Source organism: Platalea leucorodia, assembly GCF_965183815.1.
Source record: "Platalea leucorodia genome assembly, chromosome: 4".
In the NCBI taxonomy this organism is placed as follows: domain Eukaryota; kingdom Metazoa; phylum Chordata; class Aves; order Pelecaniformes; family Threskiornithidae; genus Platalea; species Platalea leucorodia.
Window position 1 is genome coordinate 16,428,920 of NC_138826.1, and position 16,034 is coordinate 16,444,953.

Here is a 16,034-nt window from a genome sequence, read left to right on the forward strand (position 1 = left end):
CTACCCTGGGCACGCAGTGGCAGAGCTGCTGTTGGAGGGATCGTCGTTTATCAAACTGCTGTAAAGATGCGACAGGGCATCCCCCAGACAAGGGCTCGGCTGCAGAAAGTCCCTGTGGTGGAAAAAAGTCAACAAAAGGGAAGAGAAACTGCTGCAACAGTTCTCTAGAGGCTGGCTGGTTATCAATGAGACCTTCCTTATGGTGGGCCTTGTGCTGTGGCAGTGGGCTGCTGCGAGTTTCCCTCCCACGTGAGGGAAGTGGATTCTGGCAGCTGCTGCTCTTGTGCGAAGAGAGCTTGGCCTGAAAGGAGAGCCGGCAGCAGCCGCTGTGGGCATTTTGCAACGAGCCATCCTCATCTCTTCCCCAAGCAGCTGCTGGCCCTGCCTGATGCTGCTCTTGCCTGCCTCCCAGGGCTGCTCAGGAGGAGGAGGATGGACCCGGGCCCCTCTCAGAGCCACGGCTCCAGGGCCTGGGATGCTGCCATGGGGCAGCGCTGAATGGGGAGCTGCTGAGAGCAAGCCCCACGCCTTGGCACAGGCTGCGCAGTAATCTGGGGGGAGATTTTCATGGCCGGGGCTGGGTTTGGATGCAGGTGGCCACGGTGACGCAGCAAACGAGGGTCAAGCTCCCTGCCTCCCAGCGCTAGCTCTGCAGAGAAGAAAAGGCTGCAGCTGGATGCTGAGCAGAGAGGGGAGCAGGGAGGAAGCAGTGCCCGCAAAGCCAGGGAGCAGAAACTGAAGCCAGCAGCAGTCCTGCACGGGCTGGTGTCCCCGAGGCACAGCAAGGGAAGAGGAAGCAGAGGACGCTGTGTGGTGGGGACAGCTTGGGGCTCGGGGATGGAAACCTCCACACGCGGCCCCTAGATGAGCACAAAACAGTCACAGCTCGGGAGGTTGAGGGTTCAGGGTGGGGGACAGTAAAAGCACAGCAAGTGGAGACAAAACTGAGCTAAATGCTTGCCAAGGGGGTGTCAGGAAATCCCACCCCGAGGACCAGAAAGGGTGGGCATCCCTGGGGGAAACGGGCTGAGCCACCACACAGGACAGATTCAGCTGGGTGATAGGCAAGCACAGGGCTCTCCGCGGTCAGGACGGGTGCTGGGGGGAGATAGCAGAAGGTAAGGCCGGTGCAGCTTCAGATAACGCCTGAAGGAAAAAAATAGTGATTAGAAGATCTGAAGGCAAATGGAAAAAGCAATAAAGCAGATGCACGTAGTGGAGGGCGAGCTGGCCAGCTTGGCCCTGTCGCTTGCTCCAGAGAGACTTGGACTTTGCAACGAAGGAAATGAGTCAAGCTGCTCACGTACATCCCCTGTGCCTGACCCAGCTTTCAGGATGGTCCCTGTGTTTGCACCAAGGAGCAGCAAAAAGCAACACCTGCACCCGCACCACCGTGGGTGCAGACCAAGTTCCCTGTGGCTTATCTGTGCATGCAGCTCTTGCCGTGCCCATCTGTGCCATGCAGCAGTGTGGGACATGCAGGGGTGGACACTGAAAGTCCCCATGCTGCCATACCCCATAGAGAGAGGGAGGTGTGGGCTGCAGGCACCCCATAAACTCACTGGAAACCCACAGATGACACATAGCAGGGTCGCCAGAGGGCACAGGGAAGTGCCCGTGCGCTGGTGGGGGCACTTCACGGACAGGAGGCTTTCAACATGGCTTTTCCCAGGGAATGACCTGCCACCTACACAGCCACAGGTGCAGAGGGCTGCCTGGTGAGGGGAGCGTCACTCAGCCCCAGCGATGCTGAGCAGCAGTCCTGCATCAACCCATGGGCTGGGCTGGGACTCAAGAGCTGGCTGTGGGACCCTGGCAAGAACCCTCTGGTCCCAGGCACAGCCCCAGCTTGTGCCAGCAGTGGGGAACCCTCCCTGTGCCCTTCCATCGCAGCCGGACATGCCTGCAGTGCACACAAACACCCCGTTTATTGTTTGGTACAAAAAAAAAAAAATCACCGTCTTGAAAAAGTCAGGCTCCCTGCAAAAATAAATAGTCACATTTTTCAAGCAAGGGGCCTGGGTGAGCAGGTTCCTGCTGGGCAGCAGAGCAGAGGCTGCGGTGGCATGGCTGCCCTGAGCCCATGGGGTCTGGCGGGAGAGGATGAAGTCCCACCTGGGACAGTGCAAGGGGCAGCCCCCCTCCCACACAGACCAGGGCATCGTCACATATTGGGAACTGGGGAGGGGGTTTCAGCCAGGGATCCCAACCTGCTCCCCAGCACAGCAGATGGGGCAGCCGTGTCCATCTCCTCCATGCCTGTGGCGTGGGCCACAGGGGCTAATACCTTGTGGACGGCCGGGGGATTTTGTAGAAGTTGAACGTGGGTGGCCTGCAAAACCAAGGTCACTTGTGTCACACACCCCCCCCCCCCAGCCACAGAGGGGAGCAAGGAACAGCCTAGGATGCACTGAGAAGGCCAAACATCATCCCACCTCTGTGGCCCAGCCCCACAGGAAAGAGGGTGCAGAGACCCCCACACACCCTGCTGGCTTGGGGGAGGCTGGGAGCAGCATCACCCCCAAACTGAGGAGTGTGGGAAGGTGATGGGGGGACCCCAGAACAGTCTATGCTGCGCAGATCCCACCTTCCCACTCCTCCCTTGGTAGCAGCACCCTCCTTGGCCTGCACTTGCCCTGTTCCCCTCCTCACCCCCGTCCCTCCGTGCCCTGTCCCCCCTCGTGCCACAGGAGCTGCCCCCCCGCCCCACACAGGGACCTGGCACTGCTACTTACATCTCCAACTCTTCATTCCTGGAGGGGAGAAAAAAGGGGACAGTGTCAGTGGGGCAAGAAAATGCCTCCTGGGACAGCCCACCAGCCCAGCATCTCCTGGTGGGACAGGGTCTCCCCCAGGGCACACAGGGAGAATATGGGGGGCTGCAGGGTGCTATGGTTCCCTCCATCCCAGCTGCCCCATCAGGACACAGAGCACAGGCTCCTACAGCCCCCCCAAACGTTGCTGCCCCCAGAGCATCACTGCTCCTTCCCCGGGCAGGCAGAGCTCGGTGGCACACAGCTCCCTTGTGCCACAATTTCAGTTCCCCCAAGTTTCCCTGAGAGCTGAGCCCATGTCTCCAGCCAGCGCAGCCACCGGCTGCAGGGGGAACTGAAAGGCGCCGGAGGCACTGGTGGGGACCCCAGGCACGCTGCAGGCAGGGCTCAGCCCAGCTCAGCGCCATGTCCTGCACGCACCACGCGCAACCGCAGCACGGGTCCTGGGAGAGCCAGGGCGCAGAGTGAGGAGGAGTGGGGCAGGCAAGGGGAGGAAGGCTGGCTGGGGCCACGCTGGGCACGAGGGTGCTGCAAACCCTGGCTCCCCAAGCAACTGTGACCCCAGAGCAGAGGAGTGGCTGGGGATGAGGAATCCCGGACAAACCAGCTGCACCACGGGGCCAAGCTGTAGCCCTCAGCAGCTGGAAATCCAACTGGAAACCGCTCAGGGGTCGGCAGCTGCGCTGGAGGTGGGGCTGCCAGTCAGGGACCCCAGAGGGACAGGGCAAGGGTCCCAGAGGGCTGGGGGGCAGCCCTGGGCCACCGGTGGCCACAGGCATGTGAGCGAGCACTGCACCCTCGTGGCAGTGACATCAACCCTGCAGCACGCTGCTTCTGTGCAGCATCCAGCTGCACTCCTGTTGTGGGGCCCCAGCACAAAAAATGGTGCAAAGCTGGAGCAAGTCCAGTGGCGGACCCCCGAGCCAGGCTGGGGGCTGCAGCTTGTGCCGTGCAAGCCAGGCTCCTTCCTCCGAGGGGGGGTCACATGCACCTTCAGCTGCCCAAAGCAGGATTGCAGAGCAGACAGAGCCACACTCTTCTCCAAAGCGTCTCCGTCCGTGGAGGCTGAATGTCCCAAGCCACCTCCTTGGTCCCCCCACGAGCCCGCATTACTTTAGGATCAGCCCCACGGGGCACATGAAGGGGAGGTCTGCAGTGCGTGGGGGGGGACCCCAGACCCAGCGTGGTCACAGGGAGCAGGTGGCTCCTCACCGGTAGACGTCAGCGATGTCCATGCGGCGGTAAAACTTGGCAAGTTTGACGGCCAGGATGATGCTGGGCAGCAGGAAGAAGGTGCACCAGCCCAGGCTGAGCCAGAAGGCGTTCTGGGTGTGGGGGGAGAGCCATCAGGGCCCAGACAGCGACTGGGAAAGCCTCTTTCACTCCCAGACCCCACCCCAAGACCACCCACCCACCCCTTCTCGCAGCCTGGCCTTTGCTTTTAGTCACAGCAATCTGCTGCTGAGCCCTGCTTGCTCGGGACAGGGATGAGTACCCCTCATCCTGTGCATGAGGGGGACAAGGGGACCTCATTGCCACCCCACACACACGCGTCACCCCACATGCTGCTGCGCCACTCACCAGAGAGTCCAGGATGTAGTCGCAGGTGATGGCCTCCACGTTATCCAGGGTCTGAGCTATGGGCTTGCAACGTGCCACATCTCCTGTCAGCTGGGGACATGGTGGGGACAGGACATGTCAGTGTCCCCAAAACCCTGCAGCCCATCCTCCCCTTCCCACCATCCCACTGAGGAAGGCTCAACTCACCCTGCTCTTGGCCCAGGAGATGTAGGTCTCGAAGAAGCCCAACAGCTCCTCCAGGAAGGCCCACGTCTCCTGGGGGGAGCAAGCAGAGAGTGGAGATGCTGCACCCCCAACCCACTCCGTGCCCCACATCCCCTCCGTGTCAGGATCAGGGCTATCAGACCACCTCAACCCAGCAGCCATGGGGCTGCAAGCCTTGCCCTGCCCCAGCACCTTTCCCGCGGTGCCATAAGGGGAGGGGCCACCCAGGGGTGCAGGGGACCCCCGGGGAAGACAACAGGGCATGAAGAGCAGCCGGAGATTGCTTGGCATCCCTGCACAGAGGTAGGTCTTGGTGTGGGGGTCCGGTCACATTCCCACCAGGTGGTCCGGCAGCAGGGCAAGGGGAGCTCACGTTCTTGATGATGTTTGCCGTCTCCCTCTCCAGGAACTCCTGGGTTTCGCTGGCTTTGTCCAGCGCAGCTTTGGTCTGTGCCTGGGGTGAAAGGTGCTCTCAGCAGCGTGATGGGGGAAGTGGGGTCCCCGCATCTCCCCCACCCTGCCCAGCAGCAATCCCTGGGGCACAGCATCTCTGAGTGGTGGCGTCCCCAGCAGTCACACGCTGGTAGTGTGACACCCTCAGGTGGAGGGAGCCTGTGCCTGCCAGGGTCCCTGGCGTGGGCCCCCTCCCTCTGCCCCATGAGCAGCCCCTACAGTGCATGCTTGGGGAGTCCCACAGCAGCCACCAGCCCCCCAGACTGCAGGTTAGCCCCCACCATCTCCGCTGCAGGACCTCACGGCCGCTTTGCAGGGCACCGCAGAGTGGCGTGCCCTCAGGAGGCCCCCTTGTGCCGCTTACCTCGAGCTGGACAGCCCCGCTCTGCACCGAGTGGATGTTCTCCTTCAGGCTTTGCTGGGGATGGAGAGAGGGGGATCAGAGGCACGGACCCCATGGCTCAGCCAAGACCCCACCAGCAGGCTCTGAGCTCTGGGGGAGCCCAAGCCAGCACCCCCAGGACCTTTCCCACCCCGGCATCGCTCACCAGTGGCCCGGAGAAGCTGGTCTGCATCTCCTTGTCCAGCTCCCTCAGCTTGCGAGCATCAGCCTTCAGCTCCCCTTTCACCTTGACGCCCTAGAGGAGCTGCAGTCAGCGGTGCCCCCCAGCACGGGGTCCCTGCCCGACCACAGCCATCTGATGGGGGGCCGGGCTGGAGAAAAGAGCTGGGCGAGGGTGAAGGGCCTCGCCTCCCCTCAGCACCCAGGCAGGTCTGCGGAGGAGCCCCCGCAGCCAGTGGCTTTGGGGACAGCATGGCCATGGCCCCGGGGTGCTGGGGTCTCTCACCGCTTCGTCTGCCAGCTTCTCCAGCTCTGCGGCCAGATCTGGGAGGCTTCCCTGGGTCACGTTCTGATTCACCTGGAAAAGGCAGAGACAGAGCCGCAAGACTGGGGACACAGGGCTAACAGGGGGGCTGTACCCCATCCCTATGGGGCAGAGTGGAGCCAGGGCCTCCCGGGTGGAGGAGTTGCCCCAAGGGTTGACATGGATGGCAGGGGACACCCTGGGAGCCTGCAGTGGGACTCCCACAGCAGCAAAGGGGAGGGGGCAATGGACCCCCTCAATGCGCATCCGGACCCCTCCATCCCAACACCAGGCTGCCCCCAGCCCACCTGCTCCAGGGTGGAGGTGAAGTCGGGGGGCTGCCCGGCCCGGCTGGCATTCAGCAGCAAGTCTCTCTGTCTCTGGGTGAGCAGCGAGATGGGGCTGAGGGTGATGTTCATCTTCTCAAAGGCCTTCGAGATCTCTCCTGTGTACTGCCAGGGCGAGGGAAGCCATGATGGGGCACAGTGCCAGCCCCTCACTGTCCCCCCCCCAGCACCAGCCCTGCACCCCCAGATCTGCCCCCCTGGACCCCTGCGCTCACCTGGCTGATGTTCAAGAGCTCGTCCAGGGACACGCTCTGGTCCAGGTGCAGCGTTTGCCACAGGGCAGCATCTTGCTGGCACTGCCTGCAGGAGGGTGGCACAGGGCTGAAAAGGGGCAGGCAAGGGCCACCCCCTCCCAGGAGCATGTCCTCACCCATGGGAGCAAGTCACACCTCCCTCCTTCCCTGGCATCAACGCCTGCCCGCAGCCAGGGCAGGTAGGGCAAGCTGCCCCCATCCCAGGGAGCATCTGAGGGCACCAAGCAGCCATCTCTGTCCCCAAAGATGCGGCGCTGGAACCGGGACCCACCTGTACATGTCCGAGAAGTTTGCTGTGCTGCCCTCCTGGCCCAGCAGCTCCGACAGGTTGAAGCCAGGGATCAGGCCAGGGGTGTCCAGGAGCTGAGAGCAAAGGAAGAGATGGAGAAACTAGACACGGTGCAGGGCAGAACACCTGGGAAGAGCATCCCAAACCAGCCAGCACCGCCTCGTCTCCACCAGCAGTCCTTGAAAAGGTGGTGGTGGCTCTGGGCAGGGTTGTCTCCCCATGGGGAGCTCACCTGGAAGAGCTGCTGACTGCGCCAGGACTCGCAGACGAGCATGTAGATGTTCCCTCCCAGCACGAAGGCAATCAGCACTAGCAGCATCAGCAGCCAGGAGAAGATGAAGCTGAAGCCGACCCCTCTGCCAGAACAGAAATGCCGTCAGCACCCAGGCATTGATGCCTCCAGCTTGGAAAGCCCGAAGCCTGCACACCTCTTTCCCCCCGGCAGTGCCAGGAAGCACCACCATTCCTACAGGCACATCTCCACCCTGCCTTCAGACCCTGGAGCCTGGCCAGGCTGCACCGTGGGGCTCAGACCCTGGTGTGGCTTCCCCCAGCTTTGCAAGCCACTACCCGGTGCCCGCAGAGCCACGGGACCACGCACATGCTGCCAGGCCCCCGTCGGCAAGTTGTGAACGGACTCCGCTCGAACACCTTCCGCTGGCACCATGTTTTACCCTTGCATTTACCACCTGCACGGTGAGTTGCCATGGGGCAGGCCATTAAGCTGCAGTTATTTGATGATTTAGGAGCTTGAGCATCCCTGTGCCGGCCCTGCCCACCCGTCCCACCGCTCCCGCACACGTCCTCAGCAGCCGAGGGAGCCTCACGCCATGAAGAAGTTCCCGCCAGCGTTGGAGAGGCTGCTGCGCTGCGTGGGCAGCACGCTTTCCTTCAGCCCCAGGGGCCCCAGCAGCAGCCCGACAACGTTGCAGAGGGCCACCAGCAGAACGATGCAGCACAGGACGGCACACACACGCCACCTGGGGCAAGAGGAGGGGCAGGAGTCAGGCAGCAGCACCTGGCACCCTGAGCAGTGCCCAGCATCCTACCAGCTGCCTTCGTGGGGAAGAAAAAGCCCCCAGGCACCCCGGCAGGGAAGGGGCACGGGTGGCTGCAAGGCACAGCTCTGGCTACCCTGCACCCACAGCCCCACCACCAAGTAAGCCCCACCTCCAGCAACTGGAGGATTGAGAGCCTGAGCCTCTCCAGACAAGGGAGCCGGGGGATGAAGCAGCCCCTCGCCTACCTGAGCCTATCCAAGGTGATAATCGGCTCCCTGTACTCCTCCAGCACTGATACAGCATTGCCCACAAAGGCCCCAATGCTCTCCTCCACGTCCAGGAGCGGCAACTGCTCCTTCAGGCTCCTGAGCTCCTGCCTGATGAGGCCCAGCTGGTCCTGGGTCTCTGCAGGGGACAGGGACAGGTTGGCACTGCAAGCTGCTGCCGGGTCCTGCTTATCCGAGGCAGGCGAGCCTGGGGCAGCAGAGACCCGGAGAGGATGGGAAGGGGGCAGTCGTGGCCAAGGATGGCATCAGCGTGACGGCACTTGGGGACAGCCAGGGCTGCAGGCAGCAGGGGATGTCTCCAGGCAAGGATGGGGTGAGAAGGGAGGAGGGAGCCCTGGGAGAGGGAGAATTTGGCAGATGGGGCACAAAGCCCTGCTTACTTGTCACCACATCCCGGGACTGCTCTTGCACCATGGCAGGGGTCTTGTCCAGCGTGCTGTTAACCTGCGTCCGGGGGGGCACACATACAGCTCACGTCCCTGCCCGCAGCCCAGGGCTGAGCAGCACATTCCCTCCATCCCCAGATCCCAGTGGCACAGGACAGCCTGGCTCCCCGCAGCACCCAGTCCACCACGCCAGCTCCTGGGGGTGGTGGGGACAGAGGGCAGGCTCTGGCCGAGGCAGACCTCCGGCCAGCCCTTTCCCCTATGTGACAGCAATTAACTCCCAGCAGGGCTCTTCCCAAGCCACCCCTCGCAGCACAGCCCCAGCAGCGCCAGAAGCACCCAGCCCTGTGCCTGGGTGCGGGGGGGACCCCTTACCTTCTCTAAATCGGCTGATATGTTGGAGCCAGACACATCACCCAGTGCCTCCAGCTGCTGCTCCACACCAGGGATCTGCAGGGGAGAGCCTAGGGTGAGGGGGCTGCGGGTGGCTGGGGAAGGGACTGCGGGAGGTCCCCTTGTCCCGCACCCTGCCCCTCCTCACCATGCTGAAGTTGGAGCTGAAGGCGAGGCCATCCAGGGACACGTTGTCGCAGGGGTGGCCGCAGCGCCGCAGGGTCTGGTTAAGGCTGTCCCGCAGGCCGGTCAGCCGCTGGCTGTAGTTGCTCTGCAGCTCCTCGAGGTGTGAGCGAGTGCCGGCGATGCTGCCGAAGGCGGCCGCCAGCATCTCCATCCCTGGGGAGACAGCGGGGGCTCGAGGCCTCATCCTACCAACGTGGCAGGGGCTTGTGCTCACCCAGCTGAGCCTCAGAGACCCATCCAAAAAAGCAACGTAGGGGCACCCTCCCCAAAGTCCCAGCATTTGCCCCAGGTCGGGGCTGGAGTCGCCAGATGGACCCCCCCCCTCCCTGGGGGCCTTACCCAAACCTGCTGGAGCCCCCCAGTCATGCACCTGCCCCAGCGTCCCCCTGAATTCCCTCCGAGGCCCTGCCAGCTCCCCAGGGATGGGGCTGCTACCTTGCAAAAGGCTCTGAAGGGATCCCAGAGCCCCATCCGTGCTGCTCCTGATGCCCGAGGCGATCATGCCACCCAGGTTGGGCCCGACGTCTGTGGAGATGGGAGAGACGGTGTCAATGACGGGATCCCCGGCAGCGGGACCAGGCTGCCCTGAGCACCCCAGGGCTTGCAGGGGAGCTGCCGAAAACACTGACACCCCCCGCAGGACCCCATCCCACATGCACCCTCCAGGCAAGGTGGGCAGAGGGGACCCCCCTACCCTGCCAGCACCTGCATCACCCTCCCAGAGGGGAGCCTTAATGGGAAAAAGCAGCAGCTGGAGCAGAGTGGGAGCCTGGAGGAGCCCCCAGACCCACCCCCTTTAGACACCCGGTGAGAACCAACCCAGTGGCCCCCAGGGTCAGCAACCATCTGCAGCACTCCCAGCCACCTCCGCTCCCCAAGCACCCCCCGGGTGCCCCAGCCCCCCCTCTGCCGCACACCCTCACCCTGGAGGCTGCGGTTGGCGTGGCCCAGCGGGACGTCGCTGCTGTCGATGATAAAATTGATTTGCTGCAGGGACAGAGATGGGGTGTCAGTGCGGGTGGGGACCCTTCCCCGCCTCCAGCTCCACTGTCACCCTTCCCCAGGGGGGCTCTTTGCCCCCCATCAGGCACCGCAGCCGGTGTGGGAGGACCAGGCGTGCCTGGGGGATGGAGGCCAGGTAGGTGCGGACGTTGTCCAGGGTGTTGTTGACATTGGGGAAGGTGCCAGACACAGCCTGGGAGAAGCGGGCGTTGCTGATGAAGGCACAGACATCACCAGCCCTGCAAGAGAAGGGTGGCAGGGTCAGCGCGTGGGGAGCTCGGTCCCAGTGCTCCCCCCAGGACTCTCTAAATCCACCTGCACCAACCAACCCCAGGCTGCAGGGTGCAGAGCACAGCGCTGAGCCCCCCTTCCAGAGCATCCCAGCGAGTGCCGTGCACACAGCCAAGGGACCAGAGAGGAGGGACACGGGAAACTGAGGCACAGGGGAGCCCGGTGCCTGGTGCGCCCACATTTCCCCACAGTGAAGCTGTCGGGAAGGGTCTGCACCGTGCCAACACGCAGCCCCCCGGGGCCAGCTCCCCACCGCCGCCGCTTCCTCTCCTTTGTCCCGCCGTGCTGGGATCTGCTCCTGCGAACAATGGCAGCTTCCTGGCACGGCCGCCAAGCGCCGGCGTTTCCACCCGCCCTCGGGTCCCATCCAGAGCCTCCCAGACAGCGCACTCACAGGAGGAGAGCAGAGACCAGCAGGACGGAGGCCCAGAGCGCCCGGCGTCGGCAGCCCATCCGCCGGCCCTGCTTCTGGTACATGCGGCCCCCGCAGTTCCCGCAGCAGCGGCAGCAGCAGAAGCACCATCCCACCAGGGGCACGAGGATGATGAAGAGGAGCCCGATGGCCATGCAGACCAGGAAACCCAGTTCGTAGAGCAGCAGCTAGGAGAGGAAGAACAAGAGGCAGCATAGTGCTGGCATCCCTGAAGGCCCCCCCAGCTCCGAGGGTCCTCTCCAGGCCCCCCACAGGGCACATCTCCCCTTGCTGCTGCCCAGCACCCGGGGCTCAGCCTTGGAGCAGCACCAGTCCACATCCCCTGGCCCACCACGGTCTGGGGCTGCCAGCTCCCTGCCCTGGCTGCCCACTCACCTCCTGGACTTGCTCCCCGATGGCCTCCTCACTCTGGGGCTGCGCAAAATCTGCAATCAGTTCTGGGAGACAAGGAGCGGAGATGGTCGTGAGCGGGTGCTGGACCCTGGGGGGGCTCTCCAGGAGGGCCCCACACCCTGCTCACCCCAGAGAGGGGCTCCCAGCTCCAGGCATTACCTCCAGCACTGCAGCTCAGAGCAGCTGTGAGTGCCAGGCACATTCCTCCCTTCCAGCTATCCCTCCCCAGCCATCGTGTTGCACAGCCCTTTTGCACCCGGGAAAAGCACCACCAGCCCCCAGGCTCCCAGGGGTCCACGGAGCAATGAGGTCCTTGTCCCAGTGGGCACGGGGGGCAGGCTCAAGCAAGGTGCTCTGACAACCACCGTGGCTGCCCTTGGGCTGCCCTCCTGCCCCAGGTAGACACCCAACGGGCACTGCTGGCATGGGATGGGCACTGGGGCAAAGTCCCCCTACCACACTGTCTCTTTCATCCCCAGGGCTTGCCCTGCCCATGCCCCACAGCTTCATTACAAGCTGTGCCGGCACACAGTGCTGTGTGATTGTACCCCAGCATCTGTGGGCCACAAACAAGGCCACAAAGCCACCGCGTTGTTTGCCAGCAAGTTGCTGCCAAGCAGGGGTTGAGCCCGGCAAAGGAGGAAGCACAAGTGCCGGCAGCCAGAGTGACAAACCCCCCTCCCAAGTGGGCAGCACTTGCCCTGGGGCCATCAAGCAGCCTCAGGGTCCTGGCATCACCCATGCCAACCTGCAGCCACTTTGGGGCAGAGCTGTGCCAGCAACACATCCCCTGGGAGGCGAAGGAGGGAGGGTGAGGGCTGGCAAGCAGGGTGGTGCGCAGGGGGTGCCTGTAGCACTGCCGTGCGGGCGCTGGCACTGGGACACGCTGCCCTTGGTGGCCCTGAGCTGGGTCCTGCCTAAGCACACCTTGTCACCTGCAAGCACAGAGGGCTGCAAGCCAGGCAAGGACCCCGCGAACTCACAGGCAGCGCAGGGTTTGCTCTGCACCTTTCGTTGGGGCCTGGGATTACGATGCTCAGACGGAGGACGGGGCAGGACCCTGCAAGGTGGCACCACCATCAAAGCCTGGGACACGGGCAGCACACAGCTAGAATCCTCAAGGACCCCATTCCATCCCTCCTCCAGACCCCTCCTAACCCAGTACCCTGGCATTTAAATGCTTCGTGGACAGTCACCAGAGCAGGAGGGCTCAGGCTCACCCGGGACCCCACAGCTCTGAGCAGCCCCCCCCCCACCCCATTACCAGTTCCCTGCTGCCGTGCACCCACCTATGGGCAGCGCGTTGGGCTGCACCAGCCGCAGGAAGCCATGTGCCATCCCCACCAGGCCTGGCGTGCTGCTCCCCGGCGCCTCGGGGCCGGGGCCGTACACGGGCTGCGAGATGTTCCCCAGCTCCATCGCAGCGGCTCTGGCGGGCACCTGGGCACAGAGAGGGGCTGTCGGTGTCGTCAGAGTGCAGGGCCGCTCGGCCTGTCCTGCCTCCGAGCAGGAAACGCGGGGAGAAAAAAACAGGCACCTGCCAGCTCCTGCCCGGAAGGAAAAAGCTGGGGAGAGCACCGGGGAGGGATGGGGAGTCCCGGGGACGGCAGGGTGGGGGCCAGGGAGGAGATGCCCACGAGAGACCAAGGGGGTTGTGGGGGATGAAGCAGGGACGAAGCGCTTACCCTGTCCTCCGGCACCTCCGTGCGCCCACGCCTGCCGCAGGGCGCAGCCACACGCTGCCAGCACCCGGGCTTTATGGTTTGTTTAAGTTTCAGCTGCGATTGCTGAAAAGCTGCTTGCCGGGGAAGGCGGCGATGCCGGGATGGCCCCACCCTGCCCCTGCCACCTCCTGGCACCCAGCCACCCCGGCCGCCTCTCCATACCCGGATCAGGGTCACCACCAACCTGTCCCAACCCAGGCACCGGGGAGAAACCCCTCTCCTGGCCCTCCGCAGAGCTCCCGTGCCCCTTCTGGTTTCCTCCCGTCCCGACCCAGGAGCTGGGTGACCCGTGGTGATCCCGAGGGCAGCCATCCCGCCTGCGCCAGCCCGGCACCACCCGCATCCCTTTGGGATGGGGTGCACTGGGCCGGCCACAGTTTCGGCACAAACCAGCTCTGGCCACAGAAACAGGTTTTGCATTTAAAAAAACCTTCCTAAACGGGGCATTGCAGCAAACCCGGCACTTTCCACCGACACCCCGGTCCCCCCGAGCGGGGGACAGCCTCAGGGGCCCCCAGACGGGATTTTGCCTCCAAGGCTGGAGGTCTGCCAGCGCCCGCCCGGCTCCATCCCCCCCTCCCCGCCCGCCGAAGAGGCTCCCCAGGCCGCGGGAGCCACGCGTGGTTCTACCCCCGCCGCCGCCCCGTGGTCCTCAGCCCCCGCCCCGCCGCCGGGGTCCCGCCGGGGCTCCGGCAGCCGCAGCCGGGGGCGGGGTGGGCAGGGCCGGGGGTCTCTCCCGGGGGTGCCGCGGACGCACCCGGTGGGCGCGGGGCGGGTGCCCCGGCGGTCGCGTCCCGGCGGCGGCGGCGGCGGCGGGAGCTCCCCGGCACGGCACGGCTCCGCACCGGAGGCGGCCCCGGGAGGGGTGGGCAGGGCCGGGGGGGGGCCGCCCCTTCCGCCCCGGTCCCCCGGGGTCTGCCCGGGCCCTGCCCGGGCCCTGCGGCCGCCCCGGCCCCCGCCTCCGCCCCGGGGGGACCCCTGCTCCTGCCCCAAACTGCCCCAGCACCCTGCGACTGCCCCGGAGGGTCCCCTGCTCCTGCCCCGTCCCGCCCCAGTACCCTGCATCTGCCCCCAGAGACCCCAGCCCCTGCCCCGTCCCACCCGGGAGAGCCCCCTGCCCCCGGTGCCCAGCCCCTCTGTCCCACGCCCAGGTGATGCCCCCTCCTCTGCCCCACAGAGACCCAGCTCTGCCCTCACACTGCCAGACTGCCCGTGCTGGCCCCTCCAGCAGCCCACCCTGCCACGGCCCCCATGCCCAGAGCCCCCCACGCTGCTCACCGTGCCCCCGTGCCCAGAGCCCCCCATGCTGCCCACCTTGCCCCCATGCCAGCCCTCAGCCGTGCCCCGCACCTCCCCACCTCCCTCCCCAGTGCAGCCGGTGCCCCAACCCCGTGTCCCCGCATGGGGCACAATATGCTTTCAGACAGGCACCAGTGGGGAGTTGGGGTGAGCTGTACCCCTACGTCCCTTGCACAGCCGGGCTCCCGGCCCCCCAGCACCAAAGGTTTGCTGGCTGCCACCTCCCAGGTTACTGCTTAACTTTCCCCGGCACAAGCAGGCATCGCTGCTCTTGGTGACCTCGGGCGAAGGTGGCACGGGGAGGAAGGCAGCTCTGCCGTGGGGTTTCCTTCTGGCCTGGCCCGTGCTGGGTGCCATGGCACCGTGTGGGACCCTCCGGCTCGGCACTGGCGCTGGGGCAGGGCAGCAGAGGACGCAGATGCCCCCTCCTCAAAAAGGAAAAAAAATAAAAAGCAGAAACTTCAGCAAGTTTCTCACGGTGCTGGGGCTGATGTGGGGAGGGAGGTTTGGGGGTTTCACAGGCATCTTTGAGCTTTCCAGCTCAGACCATCATCAAAGTGTTGCATCAGGACCCTCTGCCAGCTCCTGGGGGCAGCCGGGCACCAGGGACCCCACGTGGGATGGGGCCGGCTGCCCTCAGTGCTGCGCTCCCCCAAACTGGTGTGTGCCCAGCTCCCGCAGCCACACATGGGCAGGATCCAGCCAGGCATCCCTGGGATGCTTCATGGAGTGATTTCTCCAGGAGCATTGGTGGCCGGTTGCTGCTGGTCCTGCCTCTTCTGTGCCGTGGCACGGCGCCCACCTCCCTCCCTGCCTGCCTTCCAGGGGATTGCTCCCTTCCAACCCAGGCATCCTGCTGAGGCAGCCAGAGCCCGGTGAACGTGAGGAGCGAGGGCGCTGACATCTCGGCCCGGGGTGCCACCACGCCACGGGCTCACCATGCCACGAGCTCCCGTCACGGCACAGGCGCCCTGCAGCTGCCCTGACTCCAGCGCCGTCAGGCGAAGGGATGGCGAGGTGACATCCCTCGGTGCAGATGCCAAACCAAGCCCTGTCCCTGTCCCCCTGCTCTGAAGACGAGGGCCCACCTTGCCCCCACCCTCTGCTACATCAGCCCTATTTTAAGAGCCTGGTTTCCCCCACATCCCTTCCCCCCCCACACTGCTGCCAGATCCGCCCTCGCCCCAGCATTACCCACGGCCGCAGGCTCCCTGCCCTGCATGTTTGGCTGGGGGGGTTGCACTGGATGAGGCACCCGCAGTTTAATCCCACTGTGTCCCCACAGCTGGGGACTGAGCCCAGCTGCCCCCAGGCCGCCCACCCAGGGGAGACAACAAAATGCCATCTCTGGGGCCAGCTGGTCAAGGGAACTGGGGACCAGCATCTTGTCCCCAGTGCTGGCATGGGGACCCCCAGCTCCTGGAAGATCAGGGCAGCCCCCATGGAGGAGGGCTCTGGGTGGGGGGGGTCAATGCCCCCCCAGGACTCCCACATGCCACTCAGCTGCTGCTGCCCTGTTCCCACAGTGGGACTGTGCCACAACTGCTGCTCCCCAGGGGACATGCCCATCACCTTGGTGTCAGGGCAGGCCCTGAGCCGCTTGTTTGCTCTGGCTCAGGGACAGGGCCGTTTCCCAGCAGCCCCGTGCCCTGTCCTTGCTGGGATTTCTGCTTTCCACGGCACAGCAGGGAGCCGGCCAGGGCCTGGCTGGGAACCAGCAGCCCGAGGCGAGCCAGCATCGTCCTGGGAGCACAGCGAGCTCTGCGCCCGCTCCCCCCAGCCGGGGCACCAGGGGCACGAGGGGACCGCCCTCTGCTTTACCCGCACAGGCCAGGTCCCATGCTCAGAAATAAGCGCTCGGGACAGCCTCA

General features: G+C 64.9%; 1 protein-coding gene across 5 annotated transcripts in view; it reads right to left on the reverse strand.

Moving 5' to 3' along the window:
* LOC309589378 (prominin-1-A-like) overlaps positions 1–16,034 on the reverse strand; it is a gene marked incomplete at its 3' end in the record, with an annotated part of 18,393 nt that continues 2,359 nt past the window's right edge. The window contains exons 1-25 of one of the 5 annotated variants that reach the window (XM_082309474.1): positions 14,322–14,422; positions 12,430–12,580; positions 11,123–11,184; positions 10,709–10,914; positions 10,142–10,262; positions 9,945–10,008; positions 9,457–9,546; positions 8,984–9,174; positions 8,818–8,892; positions 8,437–8,500; positions 8,015–8,174; positions 7,596–7,748; positions 7,001–7,124; positions 6,751–6,842; positions 6,441–6,525; positions 6,187–6,330; positions 5,861–5,932; positions 5,561–5,650; positions 5,377–5,430; positions 4,933–5,013; positions 4,542–4,610; positions 4,356–4,445; positions 3,987–4,099; positions 2,736–2,753; positions 1–112 (exon numbers count right to left, since the gene is read on the reverse strand). In XM_082309474.1, the coding sequence (XP_082165600.1) occupies positions 1–112; positions 2,736–2,753; positions 3,987–4,099; positions 4,356–4,445; positions 4,542–4,610; positions 4,933–5,013; positions 5,377–5,430; positions 5,561–5,650; positions 5,861–5,932; positions 6,187–6,330; positions 6,441–6,525; positions 6,751–6,842; positions 7,001–7,124; positions 7,596–7,748; positions 8,015–8,174; positions 8,437–8,500; positions 8,818–8,892; positions 8,984–9,174; positions 9,457–9,546; positions 9,945–10,008; positions 10,142–10,262; positions 10,709–10,914; positions 11,123–11,184; positions 12,430–12,559 (2,460 nt within the window). In that variant the 5' untranslated portion in view covers positions 12,560–12,580; positions 14,322–14,422. Of the gene's footprint in view, positions 113–1,904; positions 2,333–2,735; positions 2,754–3,986; positions 4,100–4,355; positions 4,446–4,541; positions 4,611–4,932; positions 5,014–5,376; positions 5,431–5,560; positions 5,651–5,860; positions 5,933–6,186; positions 6,331–6,440; positions 6,526–6,750; positions 6,843–7,000; positions 7,125–7,595; positions 7,749–8,014; positions 8,175–8,436; positions 8,501–8,817; positions 8,893–8,983; positions 9,175–9,456; positions 9,547–9,944; positions 10,009–10,141; positions 10,263–10,708; positions 10,915–11,122; positions 11,185–12,429; positions 12,581–13,621; positions 13,683–14,321; positions 14,423–16,034 lie in introns of those variants that run through there. The other 4 variants (XM_082309475.1, XM_082309473.1, XM_082309476.1 and 1 more) reach the window with 4 other exon arrangements.